Source organism: Microchirus variegatus (assembly GCF_963457635.1).
Source record: "Microchirus variegatus genome assembly, chromosome: 7".
Lineage (NCBI taxonomy): Eukaryota > Metazoa > Chordata > Actinopteri > Pleuronectiformes > Soleidae > Microchirus > Microchirus variegatus.
In genome coordinates this window covers 10,466,767-10,489,740 of record NC_139808.1, presented here as the reverse complement: position 1 = coordinate 10,489,740, position 22,974 = coordinate 10,466,767, and the positions used below count along the sequence as shown (strand labels likewise).

Here is a 22,974-nt window from a genome sequence, read left to right as displayed (position 1 = left end):
GTATCAACTGGACAGATAAATCTTATAAGGCTGGAAGTTTGTGTAGAACTCTGTGCTGCACTGTGGAGCCAAGAATAGAACTTTTCACGGACATCCGGTTTTCGGATACTGTTGCCTTCACCAGCACTCTCGCGCGTTTTACAGACAAAGCGGAGCTCCACGAGACAACAATTCCAGGAATTTAGTGCATTGTGATGTCCCAGTGAGTGCGGAAGTCAATATTGTGTGTTTTATCTCCTGTACATAGACTGAGGAGGACTACAAAAACATGAGTGAGTCATCTTTTTTTTTAAACACTTTGCCGACTGATAGGGTCTCCAGAGTCCCAAATATAAGGATTTAAATTATTAAGTTAAGTTGATTTTGCATAATATGGGACCTTTAAGTGGAAAACTAGCATGTGTAAGTTGTTGAATGAATTGTACTCTGTGGCATGGAAAAAGTAAACGGTTCCACAATTAGCAGGTCGATGAGTGACAATGTGAGAGTATGAAAATTGAGTATGCAAACTAAAAGTGTATTATGCAACAGGAAGCCATACCCTCAGGTGTCAAATACATACAACCTTTGTAAAACTGTGATTCAGTCATGTTTTTTTTGGTTTTTTTGAATGACGGTTTGCAAGGACTGTGTCAGCAAAGCAACTTCAGAGCAGTAGAAGGAGAACATGACACGGGGGGGAAATGTACAGGAAAACTCAAGAGTCTCTTATGTTATGTTAGGTTGCCAGAAAAGTCGTTTACGGTTGCCTTTGCAGTGATGACAGATAAACCTTTTGTCTGTCAACATGTGTAACTTACTGAAATGTATTACACATATTATAATTTTTTTTTAGGGCCGATACTGATTATTTGTAGTCAATGAGGCCGATAACCGATATTTGGAGCCGATATGCATTTGCAGTAAAAGTGAAAAATATTGGCATCAACATTTTGAATAATACAAACACCAACACTTAACTTCGTTTAAATGCCTTTAAGCATAAGTTTTTTACAGCTTTTCAGATTTGCAACATGTGAAAGGCTTTTTTTTGTGCAGGAGGCTCCCAGACTCAGCAGCATGTCTTATAAAGTTAAATGAAAACTGAAAGAAATAAATAGCTCCCAAAAGTTTTCTACAGTAAAAAAAAGTTTTCCAAAATTTCGATATAACTGAAATGTTGTCTTATCTTTCTGTAACAAAAAGTGCAGGGAGTTCCCAGGGTCGGCAGCATCTCTTGTAAAGTTAACTGAAATTTTAAATAAATAAATAAATGAATTGATCTCTTATTGGCCGTCGGATTTAAAAAAAAAAGTTGTCAAGTTGTTCTTAAGTTATTAAGTTGTCATGTGGAACCTTTGTGATTTTCACTTTTGAGGTATTTAAGGGTGTTTACTTGATGTTTGATTGTGTTTCTGTATTGTTGGTTATGGTTTCCATTTATTTTATTTGCCTCGTGTCAGAAATAAACAGAGACTGCCTCCAAAAGATATTCCTCATACAGTATGTCGAATTCTTCACAACGCAGACCCGCAATACTACACAGTTACATCTGCAACACACCATCATCAAAATAATGTGTACATTAATTATGTAATTATTTTCTATTGGAACATTTTGAGTAATGTTGAAACAGTTAAAAAAAACAACAACAACAACAACAACAAAAAACGTTTAACTGTCTTTTCAGGTGATTAATGGAGGGAATACAATGGCTGCTAATTATTTAGTACCTAAGTTGGAATTAAAACTGGCAGAACGAAGTGTTCCCACTATCACTGGGATCTTTCAGCCAAAGATGACAGAGGCGCTCTTTGATGTCATTTGGATCCAGTCCAAAACAAACCGTGCAGTCAAGACAAAGTGAGGCTGTTAATGTGGAGCAATTTAGAACAGCTTAACCTCAGATGCATTTCCTGATAATTATGGCGTGTCATGAAACACCGCGTCCCTGCTTACTAAACTATTCTGTGTTATACAAAAGCTACGACTATAGACTAGATGGAAAACACACATAGATATCTGTGGAAAACCGTGGCCTAAATTTAATTATATAATAACAAAAGAAGCTGTAAGAGAAATTTCTCTTTCACTCACACAATATAGTTGCATTAGATGGAATCTTCTTCCCTCTGCACCTGTCAGACGTGGCGCTGCCTCACATTAGTCAGTCACATTTCAAGGATGAGAATAAATAAAATAGGTCTAAATGTGGGTCAGACTTTTCATACAGTGCGGTGTTTTCATCACTCATTTCATAGGAGGGATATTTGTTTATATCAGGGGTGGGGGCAGGGTGTCAAATCACTATATATCAAGATTATATACATTTTCTCCACTAGAATCACAATATTTTTTACGAGCTTTTCTGTGAACAGAAACAGCTCAAGTGTTGGATGATCTGAAATACATTTTTTCAGTTTCATGTTAATTTGAAGGCTCTCATTTGTCCTGTGTCCTGATTTGAGAGGCCCTATTTAGTTCTTTTAGGCAAAAACACTGTATTTTCTACATGGTTTCTACTTAATAACTGTATTATTAGCAGAGTGTAGGAGTTAAATATTCTGGTGTGCATGTTATGAATATACTGTATATATGTATGGATAATGAATGTTCCACTGCCCCATTTAAATTTAAATAAATGCCGGACTGAAAAAATCTATTGATTTTTGAAATATGACTATGAATATTGGTTGTTGTCTCAAGGAATGCATCATTCAATGTTGTTTTTTAGAGGAGGTAAAGAAAATGATCAATACTATAGAATCACAATACAAATCAAATCATCACCCAATGGACTCATGACAAAAGTATCTTGCCCCAGCCATGGTTGATAACATAGTGATATTGTAAAAATATTGATTGATCTAACTAACTCACACTGTCTGTGTCCCATTAATTGCTTTATTTCAGCATATCTTTTTTCTCTGCTGCACCTCAGATTGATAGATATAGATATTGGAATCAAATATAATTACTGATAAGCTGCACTGTTCATAAATAACAGAAATGACGTGATAATATCCCAACATTATTGCATACATACTTAGCTTCCTCTATTTTACTGCTATATTACCATAAGTGTCTGTTGCCAGTTGTTATGAATATTTCCGGATGTGGATTTTTAAAGAGGACACAGTGCTTTTTCAGGTTTTTCCTTTCATCTAATGTGTTTCATAGGTTTTTTTCTGTATATAACAGACATCGCCCCCAAACTGAGCTCAGCTCCAGACACGCCCGCTGATCCACCCGAGGTATAAAGTAATTCACAGCCAGCTGAGAAGAGTGTGGATACAGATATGACTATCAAGGAGACGCTGTGGGTTTTTTTTTTTTAGTGCAAGTGACTCACAAAACACCTTGGTTGACATTTGCGACGCCTACAGCAATCTGACAAATTTTTTCTTTTTTTATAACTTTAAGGCAGTATAGGAACCCTAAATAAAATAAATAAAAACACAACTGCTTTCTGTTTGCAAATCCAACCCTACTTCTTGATAATGAATATATTTCCATTCTATTTGTCGTGGTAGATGAGGAAGAATATATGAAAAATCAAATACTACTTCTTTTCCAAGAAGATGGTGAGTAGCAGTGATGCCTCCTGTAAATTGCTGGAGGCAAAACAGTATGTAGAGGCTAATTTGAATGTTATCAGATAAAGATCACGGGACGAGATTTTTAAATTAAACATCCCCAAATGCCTCGAGCAATTCAAAAGTCATGTTGAGACATGCTCTTTTTTTATTTATTTCATTAGCTTAGATGAATGAAATTACTATTAGAATTATTAGAATTATTACTTTACCGATTCATTTATGCATTTATTTATGTTACTTAAATGTCAATAAAAGTAGCACAATGCCTCGTCACATTACAGTGATGATAACAAAAGGCCCTTCTCGACTTTTCCACTGTCCATCTGTAACACCTCTGTGTCATTCCTTCACCTTTACACTCTTGGAGCTTGAAGCCGTAAATGCTTGTTTAACTTTGGCAGAAATGATCGGCAGTTAAAACAAACGCATCGACTCGAGTTCTGCAAGAGATCGCGACGATAGGAGCTCGGCAGAATCCACACTGCAACATAAGTCAATATTTGCTCTCTCTCCGTTTCCCTGTCTGCACAAACTCTATTCAAATTGCCTCACTGCTCCCCACCTGCATGGGCATCTCACTCACTCACTCACACACACAGTATAAGAATGCATCCTCATGCTCATCATACATGTCAATGGTCTGAATATACAAAAGTATTAAGAATTCTTTAAGAGGAGGAAATTAATCCATGGTTATCAGTGACTCAAAATATAAATAACAAATTAATTAGATGAGAAAAACAAATGCTATTTATTATTTTTAATAAGATGAAGAGTGCTGAGCAAAGTAGTTTTTAGTCGCCTTTTTTTCTTTAGACTGACACTTACTACTTTTCCAGACACAAGGACAGTAATTACTGTCAGTTTGACCTGGGATTAGTTCCAAAAAGGCCTGTCGGAACATGTGGAAACATCAGCACAGACACAGAAGCATTGCTTAGGGTAACGGTACGAATACTAAAGTACAAGATAATCTGTGTCAGTGTATGTCTTACAAGTAATTCTACTGCATACTTTCCTTGGAAATCCGTAGGGTTGACTAAACAAAGACATTTGCATACGTCCAATAGAGCATGTACCTGTCCTCTGTGGACATAGTCGTCTATGGTGGATTCTGATACCTGGTTTGTTTGGATGATTGAGTAACAACAATAACTGACCGTTGTGAGTTCAACGAAGGGCTACGATGGAGATCGACAACCATTGTGTTGCTGATATTTAATCTCGTAATGCGATTATGGTTTCATACATTTTATAGCCCCCCCCCCCCCCACCACATTATGGCTCTAGGGCTATAGACAGGCAACACTTTGATCAATGAAGATTACAACAACTAAGACACACACACGCGCCCTCCACAACATCCTGACGGGACAGAGAAGCAGCCGCAGTGAGAGGCTCATTTCACTGCACTGTGGGACGGAAAGGCTCAGCTTTTTGTTTTATACTTGTCTGTTTTTTATGCGCACACTACCGTTCAAAAGTTTGGGGTCACTTAGAAATGAGCAGAAATTAAGAAAAGGCACTTTTTTTTCAATGAATATAGCATTAAATTAATCAGAAATACACTCTATACATTGTTAATGTGGTAAACAACTTTTTTAGCTGCAAAAGTCTGGGTTTTAATGGAATATGTACATAGGTGTATAGAGGCCCATTTCCAGCAACCATCTCTCCAGTGTTCTAATGGTACATTGTGTTTCCTAATCGTGTTAGAAGACTATTGGATGATTAGAAAACCCTTGAAAACCCCTGTAACAGTTTTAGCTGGTTCTTTGACGAAAGCAAAGTTTGAAGTGCAAAATTAAATATGCTGAATAAAAATCAGAAGCGTTTCTAATCTTGTCAATGTCTTGACTATATTTTCTATTCATTCTGCAACTCTTTTGATGAATAAAAGTGTGAGTTTTAATGGAAAACTTTGTTGTAAAATTGTATAGGTGACTCCAAACTTTTGAACAGTAGTGTATCCATCTATCTATCTATCTATCCTTCTGTCCATCTATCTATCTACTCATTGCCAATCTCAGCTGACATAGGGGAAAGGTGGGGTACACCCTGGACAGGTCGCCACATAGAGGCAAACAATCATCCACTCTTACACTCCCACCAACAGTCAGAGTGTCCAATTTGCTCAATGCACAAATCTGAATCTGAGAAATCCGCTATGAAGATTAAAATAGCTCAAATACTGAAATGGATTGAATGGTTTGCTATGAATTTTTTTGTGACTCGCTGGCCTTTAATTTAGCTCCATCAAGGCACAAACTTCAGTCACACAATGGCAATTAGGAATTAGCCGTCTTCACCAGTTTAGCTTAAGATCTTGTAGAGATTTTACTGAATAAGTAAAAAAAACATATTTATGGAACAAGAGGAAAAGTGAGACAATCACCACAGTGTAAAAGGATTCACTGAAAGACCAAAATGTTTGTCACTGTTTGACAAAACTTCAGGGCAAACCATAAAACAGTTTTGATATGAGAACTGGAGGTCTGTTAAAACTTTTTTTCTTTGCCAAAGCTTTACTTAAAAAGACAATTTTACTTTCACTAAATACCTCGTGTTCCACATAGGAATCTGAACTCCATTCTGAAGCCTCGATATCTGCAGTTTGGTCAGTGCCGTGTTGGATGTTTTGCAACCGGAAGTTCTGAGGCTTCAACAAGCAGCATCCTGGCTCCTATTGGACGATGCCAGGTGTCAATCACACTGCGGTCCACTCCACATAATCTGCCAGGAAATAATTAAACACATTGTCATCATGAACAATTGAAGAAGATTTAAAACTACAGGTTGAGACTGTTTGCACCTCAGGAAAATATTTATCGACTTCATAAATCAAGTGGGAAGAACTTCCAATACTAATGCAAACAAGGGCGTCACCCCCCTGGTGGCGATTTGGTATATTTTTTACTTCCTATTTGGTTTCAGGAGAAACCTGTAAGACTACATACATTTTTTAATTTTTTAATTACCTGAGAAAATATTGAACTCTCAAATTAACGTTATTATCGCCATACAGCGGTGTAAATATGGCAGCTACAGACTTTTCACAGGAAGGAGATTTATTCATCCTCTTCTTCCTCACAAATACACATCACACTGGGATAACGGAATTAGATTAAGATGAGTGAGAGAAATGTTCTGCTTATCTCTTTCATTCCTATTACCACTGTTGGTGCTACATCCTATGGAAATACATTTGCTTTGCTTTGCCTGAGAGACAACACGCGCTGAACTGAGTTGACATCCGAAGCCAAGTTCCTGTAATCAAAGAACACTGTTAATTTTTTTTTACTGCCTGAAGGTGTTTTCAGTGGTACAATAGCAAAACCCGTTACATTATATACCTGTAGATGGCACTCTCAACAGGTCTTCACCTGCTCACATGAATTACTGCCGTTCTTCCCCAACAGGTGGTACATGTTTGATTTTAACAGCCGATATGAAACTGCTGACATTTCTGCTTTTTTTTAAAGAAAAAAAAGGATGGAATATTTCAAGCCTTGAGGGTAGAGGACATAAAAAGGCATTGGAGTAACACAGGTAGTAGTAACAAAATACAACTTTGTCATTGATTCAGTGTTAATTTAATCATACAAATGCTTATTATAGATACAGGGGGAAAAGCTTTATTTTGACAAATATCTCTTCATGTAAATGTGCTATTTCAGGAGGATGTAAACTTTCATCTTACTCTACTCACAATGCCACCCGTCAAGTCCATACATAGTCTAACTAAAACATGTATATGAATCCAGCAATATTCCTCGCTGTCTTATGCTTTCTCTCTCTCTCTCTCTCTTATACACACACACACACACACACACAATGCAAACAAGCGAGATCACAAGAAAAATACACACACACGCGCACACACAACTGCATGACTAAAAGAGGCAACACAGAACAGTGTATACTGTTTGGGAGGAGAACTCAGCTGACTCAGTACAAACACAAACAGATGCGACAGAATGCTGGTGAATGTCACTGGTGTACACACTGGGTCATGGAGGAAATTAACCCAGGATAAAATGAATAAGAAAGATTTTAACAGTTTCAACAAGGAGAATGTTCCTTACATTAATAAAATAAGAGATTTGAATGAAATTCCCTTTGAGAAAAAAAAAAGAAATTAACACTATCACAGAATTCCATCAACAACCGAAATCATCAACCACAATGATAAACGAGCCAATCTGTCTTAAAAACTTTCAAAACTAAATTTAAAGCTGTGAAGGACATTTTCAGGGAGATAAGATTACCAAACAAACCACTGAAAACCACTGCTGTCTTTCCTGATTAGCAGTGGTGGACAATAGCTTTGTGCAAATAGCAGTAACAGAACATCAGCTCCAAACAACGCTGATGCAAATCTTCATATCTAAATTGACTTATTACAATCAAAACCACAACTTCTCTCGGCCGTGTACTCACACTTGTTCTGTTCTGACTGATGGAAGGGAGACACCGTCATTTATTGGTGTCACTAGGTCTGTTAGTTGTTAACAACAGCTCTCGGACTCAGGCCAGGATTACCATTCAGGTGCACATTAACTGTATTTGCAGCTCTTTTTCTATCACAAGGAACAATTTGGGGTTAAATGTACTCCACAGGGACACATCAGCCTGTAGCCTAGGGCCTCAAACCTCTGACCTTTCGGTTGGAAGAAAACCCAGGCACAGCTGCCCATTATATACAGATGAGTACAGAAAGAGGTGAAGGATCATAATCCCCCACCTCCACTGATGACCTTTCAAATGGATTTAATAACCAGTGACATGCAGCCTCGGGTGAATCCAACGACAAAAAGTACAAGGTGTAGTAACAAAACCCAGTCTTGACAACAACCTCACAGAGAGTTAAAAACCTGGTTCTTCACACTGGTCAGTCAGAGCTGAAAAAGCATACACAACCAAGTCCAGGAGCCTTGCTCTCAATTTTACGTGAGACAACCACAGCCCAGATCACAAACATCTCACACAAGTTGGTCATTTGATTTTTTAGCACCACCTGCTGGTTGTAAATGTGATGTTTGTGAGTCCGAAATGCACAATGTGACAACGGATGTATACCATCAGGGCAATTAGTGAGTCAGCTCATCCAACAATCCAACAATAATTAAAAAAGATACACACCCAGTAACCGTCAATATTAATGTTTGTGAACAGGCAAGGTCGTCCTTTGCCCAAGTAGTATACACCGTTTGTATGCGTTCAAATCCAGTAACGTACACAAACACACACACGCACACATAATGTCGACATGGACTCAGAACCCGCAGTCAGCCTAGATGAATTAAGATGGCTTTTTCAACACTTCCTCACCAGTTATCAGTCCACTACATCTACATGATCACACGTTACCAGCTCAAACAACTCACTTGGATCCTTTTACACTTGAGCATCAATTTAAAGCAAAAAAAAAAAAAAGAAAAAACACACCCTTAAAAAAAAAAATAATAATAATACATACACACGTCGTCCCATGCAGCCCAAGTCAAGCACCAGCAGACGGTGTCATTTCATGACAGCACAGATTAGTGTCTTGGTTCTCTGGAATTCATCTTTGGAAAAGATATGGTTCCTATAATATGATAATAATATGGTTCAAATTCTGTAAGTAAATGTTTTGGAAATGTGTCCTTTAAATTCGTTTACAAAAACAATGGCATGTATCGGATTATGAGCTGAACTCTGAGACTTTTCGTTCATATTTAGTACCTTTAATAATGAGGATTGTAGCAAATGCTGGGACTAGTGTTGATTTCTGCGTTTTCTTTCAACCAAATGGCAAATACAAAAATGTTGGGGTGAGAAATGCTGAAGTATAATGTAAAACATATTTCCTACAGGCTGATATAAACAGCTACATACAGTATGTGACCCCAGTCAGCAATCACGGTTCAAAAACTCCAAACGTTTTAGTCTGAAAGGAGGAACATCAGTTACATCGGTTGCTTTTGAGCAATACATATAATACAGATTCAGATATCGGTGGCAACTTCTATCTCTCACAACCATAAATTACATCAATCTCAACCACAAAGACTTTAAAACATGAAAAGTAAAACATATGAAGAATGTTGCTAGGGCAGTTTTTGTCTGTGGGAAACAAATTGTGTCATGTTGTTGTTTTGAACCTTTGTCAAAAATTGGCTAAAAACCAAAAACCTGTATAAGTGAAATCACATTAAAAAGGACACGAAAGCATCAAAGAAAAATTCCAGCAACATCTCCAGACACCTCAATGCAACACACCTGTTACTGCTGGTCATATTTGGGTCACACTCGCTGCTCATGTCAGCATTTAATTAATAATCACAATTAATATTGAGCTCTGACTCCTCCCACTTGGCACTTAATAATAACGAAGTGTATGAAAACAAATGTGACTTATGTCTCATACCAGCCAGTTGTTGAGGCAATTAAACCCAACATTTAATAATTACATTGGCATATGATAAACCTTCAAATCATCTATCTTTAGTTCTCCAATGATGTGAACGCTATCAAAACACAGAGTGTATAGGAATGCGTCAAAAGCACATCGATTTACCCAAGATGTGGAGCAATTCTGCAACCTCGAACTGTTAGAAATCACCATTATTCACCAGAACCGTGTGTGTGTGTGTGTGACACACATGTGTAAGGCTGTCATCTTGAGGTTTTTGGAAAAACTCCACACGCATGAAATAAAAACCACTCGGTGTGGTGAATAACAGATCACACTTCACCCCCAAACACACACACACACACACACACACACACAAGACATACAGTGAATCCCACAAAGGCCTCAAAATTATCCATGATCACGTTCGAAAGCCTGACAAATTTGGTTCCCCGTGTGAAAACCAACTTCTGCGTAGATTGTTAAGGATGTTGATTATCACGTTGGTGTTGTTTTTTTCAGCTGTGTTTTCCGATGTACATAAAACAGTCGTGTGCATCTATCTGAAAAGGGTTTAGAGCACTAGATGAATGAGGCATTCACACATGCGAGTCCAGGTGTTGATGTCAGATGGGATGTTTCACTGTAGCAGATGTAAATCCATCATCTCGCCCTCTGATTTGTGTTTCTGTGGAAAGGGCCATGTTCTGAGGAGAGTGTTGTCATGACTCAATATAAAACAACTGTCCACCCCCCACCTCCTTTACATTAAAGGCTCCCAGGGTGTTGATCTCATCATCCACCATGGGGAGGGGGGGGTCTTTCTGTCATTCTAGCTCTGGTCAAATGGATAGGGTCCATGAATGCCCTGCAAAAAAAAAAATAGAGAACAGATATTGGTACATAGCTTGTGGAAAGATACTGTGCTGCAATTACCATCAGTTTCTGGGCAGGAGCAGAACCTGCCGTACTTGCCGGAAGCAGCTTTGTCAAAACGCTTTTGAGTCAATGAGATTTATGAATGTCCTGACTGGCTAAGAGAGCCACCAAGTGGTTTTCAACAGACCAGTTCAACCACCATGGTTGTTACGACTGTATAATTCAATAATAGGATGACCACACCTAAAAGATAATAAAGAGTTGTTTACACTGACAAGGAGACGCAGTAATAACCATTCATGTCAAACGAGTATTCAGCTGAACAGTAGGAAGAGTCAGACAGTGGTCACAGTATATGTCGTCTCTGATATTGATTAGATCAGCAAATATTGCCACAATTACACAATATAATTTGACTAAAATAATCATTACACATCAGTTACTGATAAATAGAGAAGAAGAACCTGGGAAATTTGTTGAAATGTCTGTTAAAATTGGTCATTTTCCATAAATCCATCTCAAAACAATAGTCACGTTCCAATATTGACAATGAAACAGGTTTTGCAACTTTACATTGTTCTTCCAGTTCATAATGACAATTAAAACAGTTTTCCTACAGTGCTACACATCCAATCATAGCGTGCGACTACATTCGTGCTTTGTTTTCTCGGCTGTTTTGTGATGTCATGATGTTTTACCTGTTGTTTTTTGGGGACCTATAAAGTACATTCTGCAATCTGTAGTTTAATTAATGCTAATATAATCAATGCTAATAGAATCTCTCTCAGTTACAGTTTTCTTTTTCTGACATGACATTCCCATTTTCTTCTTCACTAAACTGGGAACTAAGCAGGAAACAAGAGACAAGAACGCAAGAGTGATTTGCTTCCCAGAAAAGAACAAGGTTCCGAATTATAAAAAGATTCCCAATTGATTTGTACAAACACACTGAAACTGATATGAGAACAGCTCTTTACTTGAGGAGTAATAACTGTAATTATCGCACTGTGCACCTTATTTTTTTTTTAAAGCAGAAGTTTCTAGGGGTTCGAAATCACTTATTTGTGAATGCAATGCGTTTGCATTATTGACGATGTCATGGGAGCATGACATTATGAATAACAAATCCAAAGGTCAGTTCCACATCTGTGTAATGTTATGGATTGGGAGGACAATGTAAGGAAGTCGCGTCACATAACGTAGGGGATCAGTTAAAAAAAAAAGAAAAAAATAATTGAGCTGTCACTTGTGTGGACGGTTGAAAGAATAAATTAAATTAAATTAAATAAGGAATTAATAAAAGTAAAAATATAACCTGGCTGTAATTACATAACGATATCAACACCAACTCAGGCCACTAACAACACGCAATCATAATTAGCTGTAGCTTAACCTGCAGTTTTTACTTCTCCAGTTCCTGATAGTCTCGTCAGACATGAAGGTGACGGTGGCTTCTCACTATTTAAGGCTTACAGCAACAAGCAAAATATTTCCTTGTTCCTTAGAAGAGGGACATTTTGCAAGATGAGGTAACTCCACATTCCTGTCTTGTTTACGGCAGATGATCAAAAAATTCCCCTCCCATTAAAGCCTTTCACTTAACCCAACGTTTACAACCCCTGACTGCACCAGTGGTTGCGTTTGACTTTTTAGCTGTCGGTTATTTCTGACAGAAGAATTTGTAAATATTCTGTCATAGTCACATAGTCTATATAATGTTGTTCTGAAGGCTGGAACTGCGCTGTGCTGCCACACTTGAGACTGGTCAGGGAACATTTGTCTGAGGGAAGTGATCACAAGTCAGCAAGACTCTCTGAATGCATCTGCTCCTTCTGTACCCGCGGCAAAAGCTGTAACCTCTCTGTCACAGACCTTCATGACCTCCAGTCCGTAGCTTTTCAATGTGTTGTCAGAACCCAGAGAGCAAGAGGCATTGAGTGCGGCATCAAGGTTGGAGATGCCCTAATGCTGCGAGGGGAATCTTTTTTTTTGATACATGGTGTTAACTCTGTGATGTACTCGCAATATTGAGAAGGCCTGCGTGAGAGGGGGTCTATTACAGGTCAGTGGCGTCGTGCCAAGAGGATCATATTTCATTGTACAAGATTACGGCTGCTGGTGTTACTGTTATAGGTGGTCTACAAGTGGTTAGTGGCGGTGTTGTGTGTGAATTATTTGTAGTTACGGTAGATCACCGTCAGTGTAGATTTTTCCGTCATGGTAGAAAAAAATCTGTCAATGATGGAGAATTCTCAGTTAACACGACCGCAGGACTACACATACAATACCATTTTTTCTAAGTCATGTTGTCTTTCAAAGTTTCAAAAGTGCCTGCAGTCCTGCCTTGCTACTGAGTGGAATTGTAAAACCACAAGTCCTGCACAAAAATAATAAGTCTTCTTTCTTGTTTCTGCTGAAAATAAGGTCAATAAGTTTTAACCATTAGAAAAAGAAATGGTGTGTGAAATACTGAGAAACTACAGTATGAAAGATCAGAGGATGTCAGGTCTGGGGGTGATCTCCAATATGTCCTGGGGAGGGATCGCATCCATGCAACTCAGGTACGTGGCCATGTGTGTCCTCAAACCAATTCCAAATACTGGGAAAATTCAGATGTGTCATTTGTCACTCTGGAAAGAGGTTAATACCAGGTCTGAATGGAGGTGTAGAGAGCCCATGCAAACGCCACGCAGAAAGATCCACAAGATGTACCATAGCAGCAAAGAACGTCTGTCAGGAGTTGGTTTTGTGGAATAATAAATATTGTAAATCGCATGCATACATACCTGACCATAAGTCACAACAGAAAGATTGGTTTGGAGTCCATTTGAGGCCCTATTTACAGCATTATGAGACAGTCCATTTTCATCTTGCTGGATTGGCTCTTGTGTACGTTCCCAGGCACCACCAGGCTCTCTGAAGCTGTTGTCAGTGGCATCGTGCTTGTTCTTCTGCGGCGAAGCAAAGGGGTTGAAGTCTCCTTGCACGTTGCGTTGGGGTTGGGTGTTGAATTCTGTCTCGAAGGACGACAGCTGTTGGGTCACGCCGAGAAGACCGCCAACTTCTACGCTAAGAATTACCCAGATTACATCTGCGAAGACGAGAAAATACGCCATCATGGACTGACTATATGACTGACACAAGACACAGACATGCACATTTCTTTCTTTCTGTTGTTGCACATGATGCACTCTATGTTTTATTTTCATAAGTCAGACAATAAATTTAAGGATTTGACATTAGCCTCAAAAAAGTTTGATAAGCATGAGGAGAAAGATTCAAACTATAAAAGAACATGAAAAATACAAAAGTACTTATAATATTAGAAATTGAACACATTGGTGATTTCCTACCTCCATAGAATAACCCAGTAGATGTGCACATCCTCCATTGACCCTGGTACATGCCAGGATTTGTGGGACTTCGCATCTGTACACTAACATCTGATATTTCCTGTGGGTCTAGGGACTTTACCATAACTGTGTTTACATGCCCAAACTGATCACCACCAATGTATTTAAGACAAACCCCAGGTGGCCACGCCTCTGCACCTGTGACATACAAATGTGGGTTCAAAAACAAAACCATGTCATGTGCTTATTAAATTACACAAATTTAGAAACAATACTATTTGTTCTAAAAGCTGAAGGCCTGACATGTGACATGTTTCATACCTGTGTTCTGTATCCTCCAAGTCTTTGTGAATGGTGTATCTGGAGGGACGGACTCTCCTTCCCCAATTGTTACATCTTCAACAAAAGACATGGATGGTGTATTGACAATGGGACTTTCAAAGTCATAATATGCACCAATAGCAGCCTGAAGGTTCCTGTTAGAAGAGAAAAGGGAAAGACGTGAATTGACATCAGTACTTGACAATAACCGTGGCCATGCGATTCTTAATTTAAATGCTAGACTTGACCTGGGACTAGGCTCAGGACTAACGGCAGACACTATGTCATACAGCAAAGTCAAGATGTTTACATGGGGGATTTCACCAATCTCATTCTACTTGCTGAAGTTGGTGGACTCACATGAACCAAGTTAAAAAGAACAGATACAAATGGTGAACCTAAGGCCATTATATTCTAACTTACATTACTTTCTTTTATATCAGTTGAAGGCTATTCTAAATGGCCACAGTCCAAGGTAATACACTCATTAGGTCTCTCTTAGTTTCTCCCTAAAGACATTTACAGTGCTACACTCAACCACACACTAAGGTGATGGAAGTGGGTACATGAAAATACATGAATACATTCAAATTCTACACCTTCCTGACATGTGAGATCTTGCACTAAACCCTTATTAACTGGTAAAGATCTGTGTCTACGTCCAGAGCCTCAGGAGACATTATATAAACGCCACACACTGAGAAGCACTGAAAACTGGTTCGGGGGTACATTTTTATCAACTGAAAATTACAATTCACAGTATACATGAATATCTTTAGTTATACATCAAAGGTAAATGCTGATTCAGAGCTGGAGGAGAAATCAAGTCAAAGCAGGTAGTTCGAGGTTGATTCGTTTGCAGCTTTGTAACTGAACGTCTCCTGATGATCTCCAACAGGCTGTACACAGAGGTGTAATTCTGCCCTCCGTAGTTTGAAATTCTCTATCACAGTTCTTTAGCCTCTCATCTCTATCTCATCCCCTTCATTACAGCGCAAAGCTTTTTACACACAGTTCAAAGTTCTTTAAGTTCTCCACCCAACTCCTGCGCACAAACTTCTCCTTCAGTCTCATCCTCCACTACTAACAACATACCCATAAATTACATGGATATGTAATCCTGATTACAGCGTTTGTTAACAAACTATGCCCACGTCTGAGGTGTTTTTTAATCCTGTACACCACAGTCAAAGATGATATTCACATGAATTCTGACACAGTAATAAATCACAGCTCTACAATTAAATAACCTAACGTTGCCAGAGGTCACCTCCCACCTGATGATGTCATCTTTCCTGTGTGACGACTTCACTATCCAAACCGAAACTTGAACAATTTGGGTGGATTTCTCCCGTTTAAAAGAGATGTAATCAACCCCCCCGGGTATCGATCAAATACGATTGGTATCAGCTGATCGGGGACTCTAAGCCCACTTGTTGTCAGCTGATGATAGTCGTTTATCACGACTGGTTACGTCATCAGACTAACGTGAGTTGTGTCGTCTCCACAGAGAAAGAGCACGGCTTTTAACACTATTATGTAACATGGCTGATAATCTACGCTGAGAACCCCCTGCGCCTTTAATAGCTGGCTGGCAACGTTAGCTAGCTTGTTCTTTGCTTTTCCGACCACTTCACCAGAACGTCAACTCACGATCCGGACAAACTTTAACGTTTCACTTCCGTTTGCCCCTGAACCACTTGCTGGGAGTTAGCTGCCATTCCCCATGTCCTCTCTGGACAACACAAACGAGTGAGCATGCCTCCATTTTTAGCGTGTTAACGTACAATAACGGGCTAATTCAACAGCTACACAAGAGCCACCGCTGTGCGACAACAGGGCCCTCACATCCTCGCACTCACCAGTTTGTCATGTCCAGGAAAAAGGCGCAGCCAGCGGGGTTGAGCTGGAAGCCCAGCAGTCTCTGAAACTCCGAAATAAGGACGTCCTTGTCCGTGGTGCCCATGCAGCTGAACTTCTGCATGAGCTCCGCGTCCACGTCCATGTCTGTGCCCTCCATGGGCAGCGGGTGTCCCGCGGCGGAGACGGGATAGTGCGGGAGGGAGGGAGAGAGAGGGGGATCCTCTCTCAGTTGAGTTCGAGGCCTTGTCCAGACATAACAACCAGCTTAACAACAACAACCGTCAATGCGCATGGCACCACCAGGGGGACGATGTTTGACGTTACAACCATTGCAACAGCCCGCGCTCCACCTTCGCCAATCACACGGTGGGCGTCGACGTCATCTGTTGCTATTTGCAGCCATCTTTTCATTGGGTTATCAATTAAAGCCAAACTGCTTCTCTCCAGTTCAGTATGAGATATGAATGAATTGAAATATTGGGTTCAACATTTTTAGTAAATTATTTTTGAATTATTGCCGTCTTATTGCCGATGAGAATACAGGTTAAAGGACATATTTATGTTATGGCAGCCATTGTTTCACTGCTTTGAGGGTCTGTGGTAATGAATAGTGACAATATTATTTTTAAGATATTGGTTTGAGACTGTGTGATTCGAGATGCTTGTGTATATATATACAAACATATATATATATATATATATATATGTTTGTGTATATGCGTAAACAGTATATACGTAAACAAACCTTTTTTCCCCTCTTTTATTCAAAATATGAACAAAATCACACACACAAAACCAGAATACATATACATATGTAAATATATATAAAAAATATATACATACAAATTATGCGTGTGTGTGTATATATTTATATATACATATACATATACATATACATATACATATATATACACACACACACACACATACACACATCTATAAATAAATGCAAAAACTGACTTTGATCAGTTTCATTTGTGGTTGAATTTTTTTTGTATTTGTTTGAATCTGAAATTTGTTCCACCAACATGACCTAAATAAAAATTATATTTGCCAATATATTGCCTGTACAATTTATTTAAAAGACACACGAACAACAATTGCTTTTGGTTCTTTTTGGTACATTTCCGGTTGCAATTCCACGGTTGCACAATTTGCAAGCGGAACTAACTCTCGGTTGAGCCTAATATCCGGTAGGAACATTTATTTGTAGCACCGCAGTCGCGCTCTGAAAGGAGGCAGCCTCGAAACATGCCGAAGTAAGTCTGTACATTATTCCATGTGTTCGCGTTTACTCGCCGATTTTCACCTGTTATATTATCACATATTGTTATTATTTCAGTGTCTCAAGTAACAAAGGCGAGAGTTTGCACTTTAAAAGCTGACGAGACAGACGGGTTTGTTTAGAGCTTTGTTTGGGCTGTGTCTACGTGCTGGAGTCACCCTCGATTCATCATCTAAAGACCAACCGTAGTGAACTGATATTACATTATTTTATCATTCAATTACTAACTTTCATCGAGTATTACTCACAAAACATAACATGTGGGATGTCCTAAACAAAGTAACCGCAAGATACATTTCCTCGCATGTGTTGCAGTTTTCCTCTTTATCGCACGGTCGTCATTAGCAATACTTTCTACTAGAATCAGTGCAATGTAATACACCAGTTCTGCCAGAACAAATCGACCTTGTAGACGTTTATGTTGCTCCGTATTTTGTGAAAGAGTTTGCAAATATGTTGAGATGAATCGAAGCACACGTGTGTTTAATAAATATTTCCCTAAATACTATTTAATGTGTGGACTAAATGGTAGAAACGGTTATTATGTAACGACATATATTCGAAAACAACACAGCATATTTCTTTAAAAAAGGACACAAAAAACTACAACACCTATTCAATAAACAAAAAACTCTCATTGATAATTGTCCTTTTATGTATTATTTTTTATGTTTGTTTCCTGCTAATCATTGGTCTTTTTTCCTCACCAGAATACAGAAACAATTGTAATCTAATTAAAAAAAAACGTAAATTAAAATCTACTTCTAAAGAATGTTACACAGTAGTAAACAATCCTCTTCCCAGGTACATGGATATGTTATCTTGAAGGAAATGAGCTGCAACACAGTTAGTCTCACTTTAAAAATGATAAATTTTTAGTGAGACTACCTTTGCATGATTCTGAAATGAGCTGCAAAAATTCAGGATTGATTGAGGAAAAGAATAATCCGTTTGCTCAGTTTCATCACACAAGGCTAACATTAGGTTTTTTTTTTTAGAACCTTCATCACTACTAAAATCTTATGAAGTCCTAAATTATTTTTTGTCTCCAGGCTGAAAGTTGCTACTGTGGCTACCACTTGCACACATTCCAAGCAGCTGCAGCATCATGATAAAATAAGTAGCTGGGGAAAAAAAGAAATGCAAATACTTTCTTACAAATACAGTAGTAGTATAACTTTTCCCAGCTAATTTGTTGACAATTAAACCAAGCGGGAAAATTCAGATTTCATTTGGACATCTGAAAGGCCTCAGCAAGACTGCAAAATCCTGCAGGATATTTTCAGGCAATTCATTTTTAAAAAAGTACTATTCATAACTTCATTTTATAACGTGTATGCATGTTTTTGAAGAAGCCATATTTGCAAACAATTTCTTCTAACTCTCTGTAATATTTCACAGGTTTTATTGTGATTACTGTGACACCTACCTGACACATGACTCGGTAAGTTGTGTTTGTGTGCACGACAATGAATTATTGAAAAGCATTAAAGGGTCTCTTTGTTGCTATCTGCTCCTGTTATGTATACTCGAATGTATTCTTTCCCCCTTTCTAGCCATCGGTGAGGAAAACCCACTGCAGTGGGCGCAAACACAAAGAAAATGTCAAAGACTACTACCAGAAATGGATGGAGGAACAGGCTCAGAGTCTGATCGATAAAACAAGTAAGAAATCAATTGTCTCGATTATTTGAATGAAACTACAAGTATAAAGATGCTGTGGTAGCTGCTTATGCAGTATACAATACTTTTTAACTCAACCCAGAGACATGTATGTCCTCAAGGACTACACGCGTTCAAAATAGACATTTTATTGGAGGCAAAGCTCAATTTTTTTCTCATAGGCACACCTTTGGGATACTTTGCTCAAATGTGGAATTAAAATGAAATTGACCCCTAGTGGTATGTACTTAAACTATAGTTTTATTTATTTGTGCAGGCAACTTTTCACACTCCTAATATGAGCACAATATGCTTTTTTTCCAATATGCAATTTAGTGCCCTGGTTAGGCAACAAATTTAATGTTGGAGTAAAGCCTGTTTCATGGCCCACGCAAAGAAAGCTTAGGTCTTACAAACCACTAAAACCAAGAAATGCAAAGCCAATGTGCTGCTAGAGTGAGGTAATGTGTTGTTTCACAGTCAAAAAAGGGGACATGAGGAAGATAAATGTAGACTTCATAGTGTGTCATTTCAATTTAAGAAAACTAGATGATTACTTCCACTGCTTTGTTAGAAGAGGTGTTTATCTGTATGTTTCATTAAGTGTCCTTACCATACACACCTAATGCTACAATGGACTGGAGTATTGCACAGCAGATTTTAAGTACATAGCACAATCTTCAGTGATATTCAGTATGCGGAGCAGAAAACGGAGATAGTTTCATTAGTTTAAAGTCTGCATGCTACACATTGAATCTTTATGTGGATTATTTTACATGGATATTAACATGTTGACTTTTCTCCCAAACAGCCGCTGCTTTTCAACAAGGAAAGATCCCTCCCACGCCATTCCCTGGTGGCCCTCCTCCAGGTAACCAAGTCCACTGTCTTTTAATTTTTCCAGTAATTTAATTTACTGCAACACAGAATGGCTTTCTATATGGTATTCGATTCCTGTATTAACAAAGTTGTAAAAGCTGGAACAACCAATTTAACACCAGGGTTTATGGATTAATGACCAAATCCATCTGTCTGAGTGGGCATGTGCTAAGCTTGACAAACACAAAAGGCTCCGTTTCTGCCGTTTGTTTTTCTAAACTTTAATCGTCTAGTTTCTTCAAAAAGGTTTGCCGATATGCTGGATTGTTTTGTTTATTCAGAAGTCACCACACCTAAATAAATTCCATTAAAACAAATGAAATGTGTGTATGTCATACACCGTTTTAAAATTCACTGTACACTAACCTTTGATGCGTCCAATACAGGTGGTCCTCCTCGACCAGGCATGCTACCAACACCGCCGATGGGAGGTCCTCCAATGATGCCCATGATGGGACCTCCACCACATGGGATGATGCCCGGTGGACCAGGTAAAATGCACTTCATTAGACATATATTTTCACTGCAGGAACCTTTTCCCCTAAAGGAAGAGAAAAATCTCAGGTTAATGATCTCAGGTAATTGTGGAATAAACAAAATAATAATTTATGTGAACACTGCCCACATACAACTAAAAGTGAAAACGAACCCCAAAGCTAAAACAGTTAATATTGTTTCATGTGTTATAATGGTGGGCTCGTGTATGAGTTGCTTGTGGAGAATGAAGTGGTAGACATTGAATGAATGACGCACTGCATTCAAGGTGAATGAGAAGTGTTTCAATATTGAAGATATTAAATAGGCCATTAAATTATAAAAGGTCAGTCAGGATGAGTACAATAGTCAACATGTTCCTAATTACTAAAGTTTCCAGTAAATAGCCCCCCAGCAGATTCAGTAAATGTTTATATCACTGTCTCTTTTAGGAGGCATGAGGCCACCAATGGGAGGACCCATGCAGATGATGCCAGGACCACCACACATGATGCGTCATCCTCGACCGATGATGATGCCAGTCAGACCAGGCATGATGCGCCCAGACAGATAAGAGCGAGTGGATTTTCGTCAGTCTATGTTGCCATGAAGAAAACGCAGTCTAAAAAGGACACTAGGGTTTTGTCAATATGGCTTTTTATTCTCAAATATCCCAATTTCTTCAGTTTCATCCTGAAGTTTCTCAAGTAATTGTTATTTTTTTGTATAATTACTTTATTTTCTGCTTGATTTTTGGTATTTATTACTAGCCTCATGAGAAAATGACTTCAGATGCCCACTTTAAGGACTTGTTTAATTAAACGCCCTCCCCTGTGTTTGAGTTGAGACCAAAATATCTTGTCTCAGTCTGACATACTGCTCATCCCACATGAAAAAGAGTGGTTTGATTGTTTTTATGTGCGACTATTTTTACTTTGTTTTAGGTTGTGTGTTTTTTTTCATTTCATTGACTAATAAAATGGAAAATTCTAACTTTCTGATTCTAGATTGTTCTTTATGGCAAAGCAAGTTTTTACCAGTTCCTCCTTTTCAATGACAGACCTTTTGAAATTAGAAAAGCAGCTGTAGATGAAGTGGGATACTCTGCATCAGTGGTAGCTGTTCAAACTATGGCTCCGTTAATTCATTTAAATATAGTATTTAATTGACAACAGCTTTAAGGTGAGCACTGCTTCTGGACCATTGAAAGGACCTCAATTTGAACCAACACTGCCACCTGGGGTTTTCACTTTACTAAGTAGTTGTGACGTGATCCGTCTGCCATAATGTGTGAATGCATTTGTCAAGAGTGCTTGCCCTGACGGGACCCTTTAAGTATCACCATCCAGAGGAACCAGGGCATCACAATCAGGAAAAAATAACAGATGTTGGAGGTCTTGGATTTCTGGAGAGGTTGACCCAGCCCTCATTAGTGTAATCAGTCTAGCGTGTGAGTTACAGCTGTTACACAAGATTCTGTGGCTGTTGATGCATCATTATCCTGACTAACATTTGTGTGTACAGTGCTTTGATAACTTCTTCCACCTGAATTGCACTGTTTCTTCAGGCGTAAGTACATAGTTACAAAAATGTCTCAACAGATGGAGCTAGAGAGTCATACTTCGATGCAATTTGGACCAAGACACTGGAATGATTTGTGATGTTTGTGGTTCCATGGACTGTTAAAATGTCTGTAGACATTCTCATGCTCTCAGGGCATTTCTGAGGCTTTATGTTTAAAGAGTTTTCCACACAAAAGAAGAAACTTAATTTGTTTGGCGGCATTAGCCATATGCATCATGCTGTGTTTGCCAAATACATTTGTGGAATCCACAGTGATACAGTGCTGCATCGGATCATTCCCAATGAAATGTCCTATAAACCTCGGCAATTCTGTGAGTGTAGCCCTGAAGGGAATAAAGGGGTGGGGTGTTTATGATAAGAGCCCAGCTGAGGAAATACTGTAAGCTTGAATCAAACTTATGGGAGGAACAACAAAAATGAATGGAGAGTTTTGTATGGACATTGCAGTGTAATTGCAAGTGAAATATGTGTCATTTCAGATACAGAACATGCATAAACATGCATTTTCATTCTGTGAATGTACAATATAGAACAATATCGACAATAAGACTACAAAAAGGTTAAAAAAAATCAGCATAGACATTAACTTGCCAGCATTTAAGTTAAAAACCAAACTGAAAAAAACACAAGAGTGAGTGAGTGACACCTGAATGATTATTTATGCTTTTTGGCTGGGATTTCAAAGTTCTGTTAACTTAT

At 38.5% G+C, this 22,974-nt stretch overlaps 2 protein-coding genes across 2 annotated transcripts; one reads left to right on the top strand and one right to left on the bottom strand.

The window, feature by feature from the left end:
* Window positions 1–7,191: 7,191 nt before the first annotated feature.
* Window positions 7,192–16,636, bottom strand: ilrun (inflammation and lipid regulator with UBA-like and NBR1-like domains). Its single transcript, XM_083891850.1, has 5 exons — window positions 16,391–16,636; window positions 14,529–14,683; window positions 14,208–14,405; window positions 13,641–13,945; window positions 7,192–10,843 (listed from the first exon to the last, which is right to left on the bottom strand). Exons 1-5 carry the CDS (start codon window positions 16,546–16,548, stop codon window positions 10,808–10,810), a joined length of 852 nt encoding a protein of 283 aa, XP_083747976.1. The 5' UTR covers window positions 16,549–16,636; the 3' UTR covers window positions 7,192–10,807.
* A 976-nt stretch (window positions 16,637–17,612) lies between these two features.
* On the top strand, window positions 17,613–21,610 carry snrpc (small nuclear ribonucleoprotein polypeptide C). Its single transcript, XM_083892486.1, has 6 exons — window positions 17,613–17,650; window positions 19,078–19,120; window positions 19,233–19,341; window positions 20,150–20,209; window positions 20,604–20,708; window positions 21,144–21,610. Exons 1-6 carry the CDS (start codon window positions 17,643–17,645, stop codon window positions 21,263–21,265), a joined length of 447 nt encoding a protein of 148 aa, XP_083748612.1. The 5' UTR covers window positions 17,613–17,642; the 3' UTR covers window positions 21,266–21,610.
* The last annotated feature ends 1,364 nt before the right edge of the window (window positions 21,611–22,974 follow it).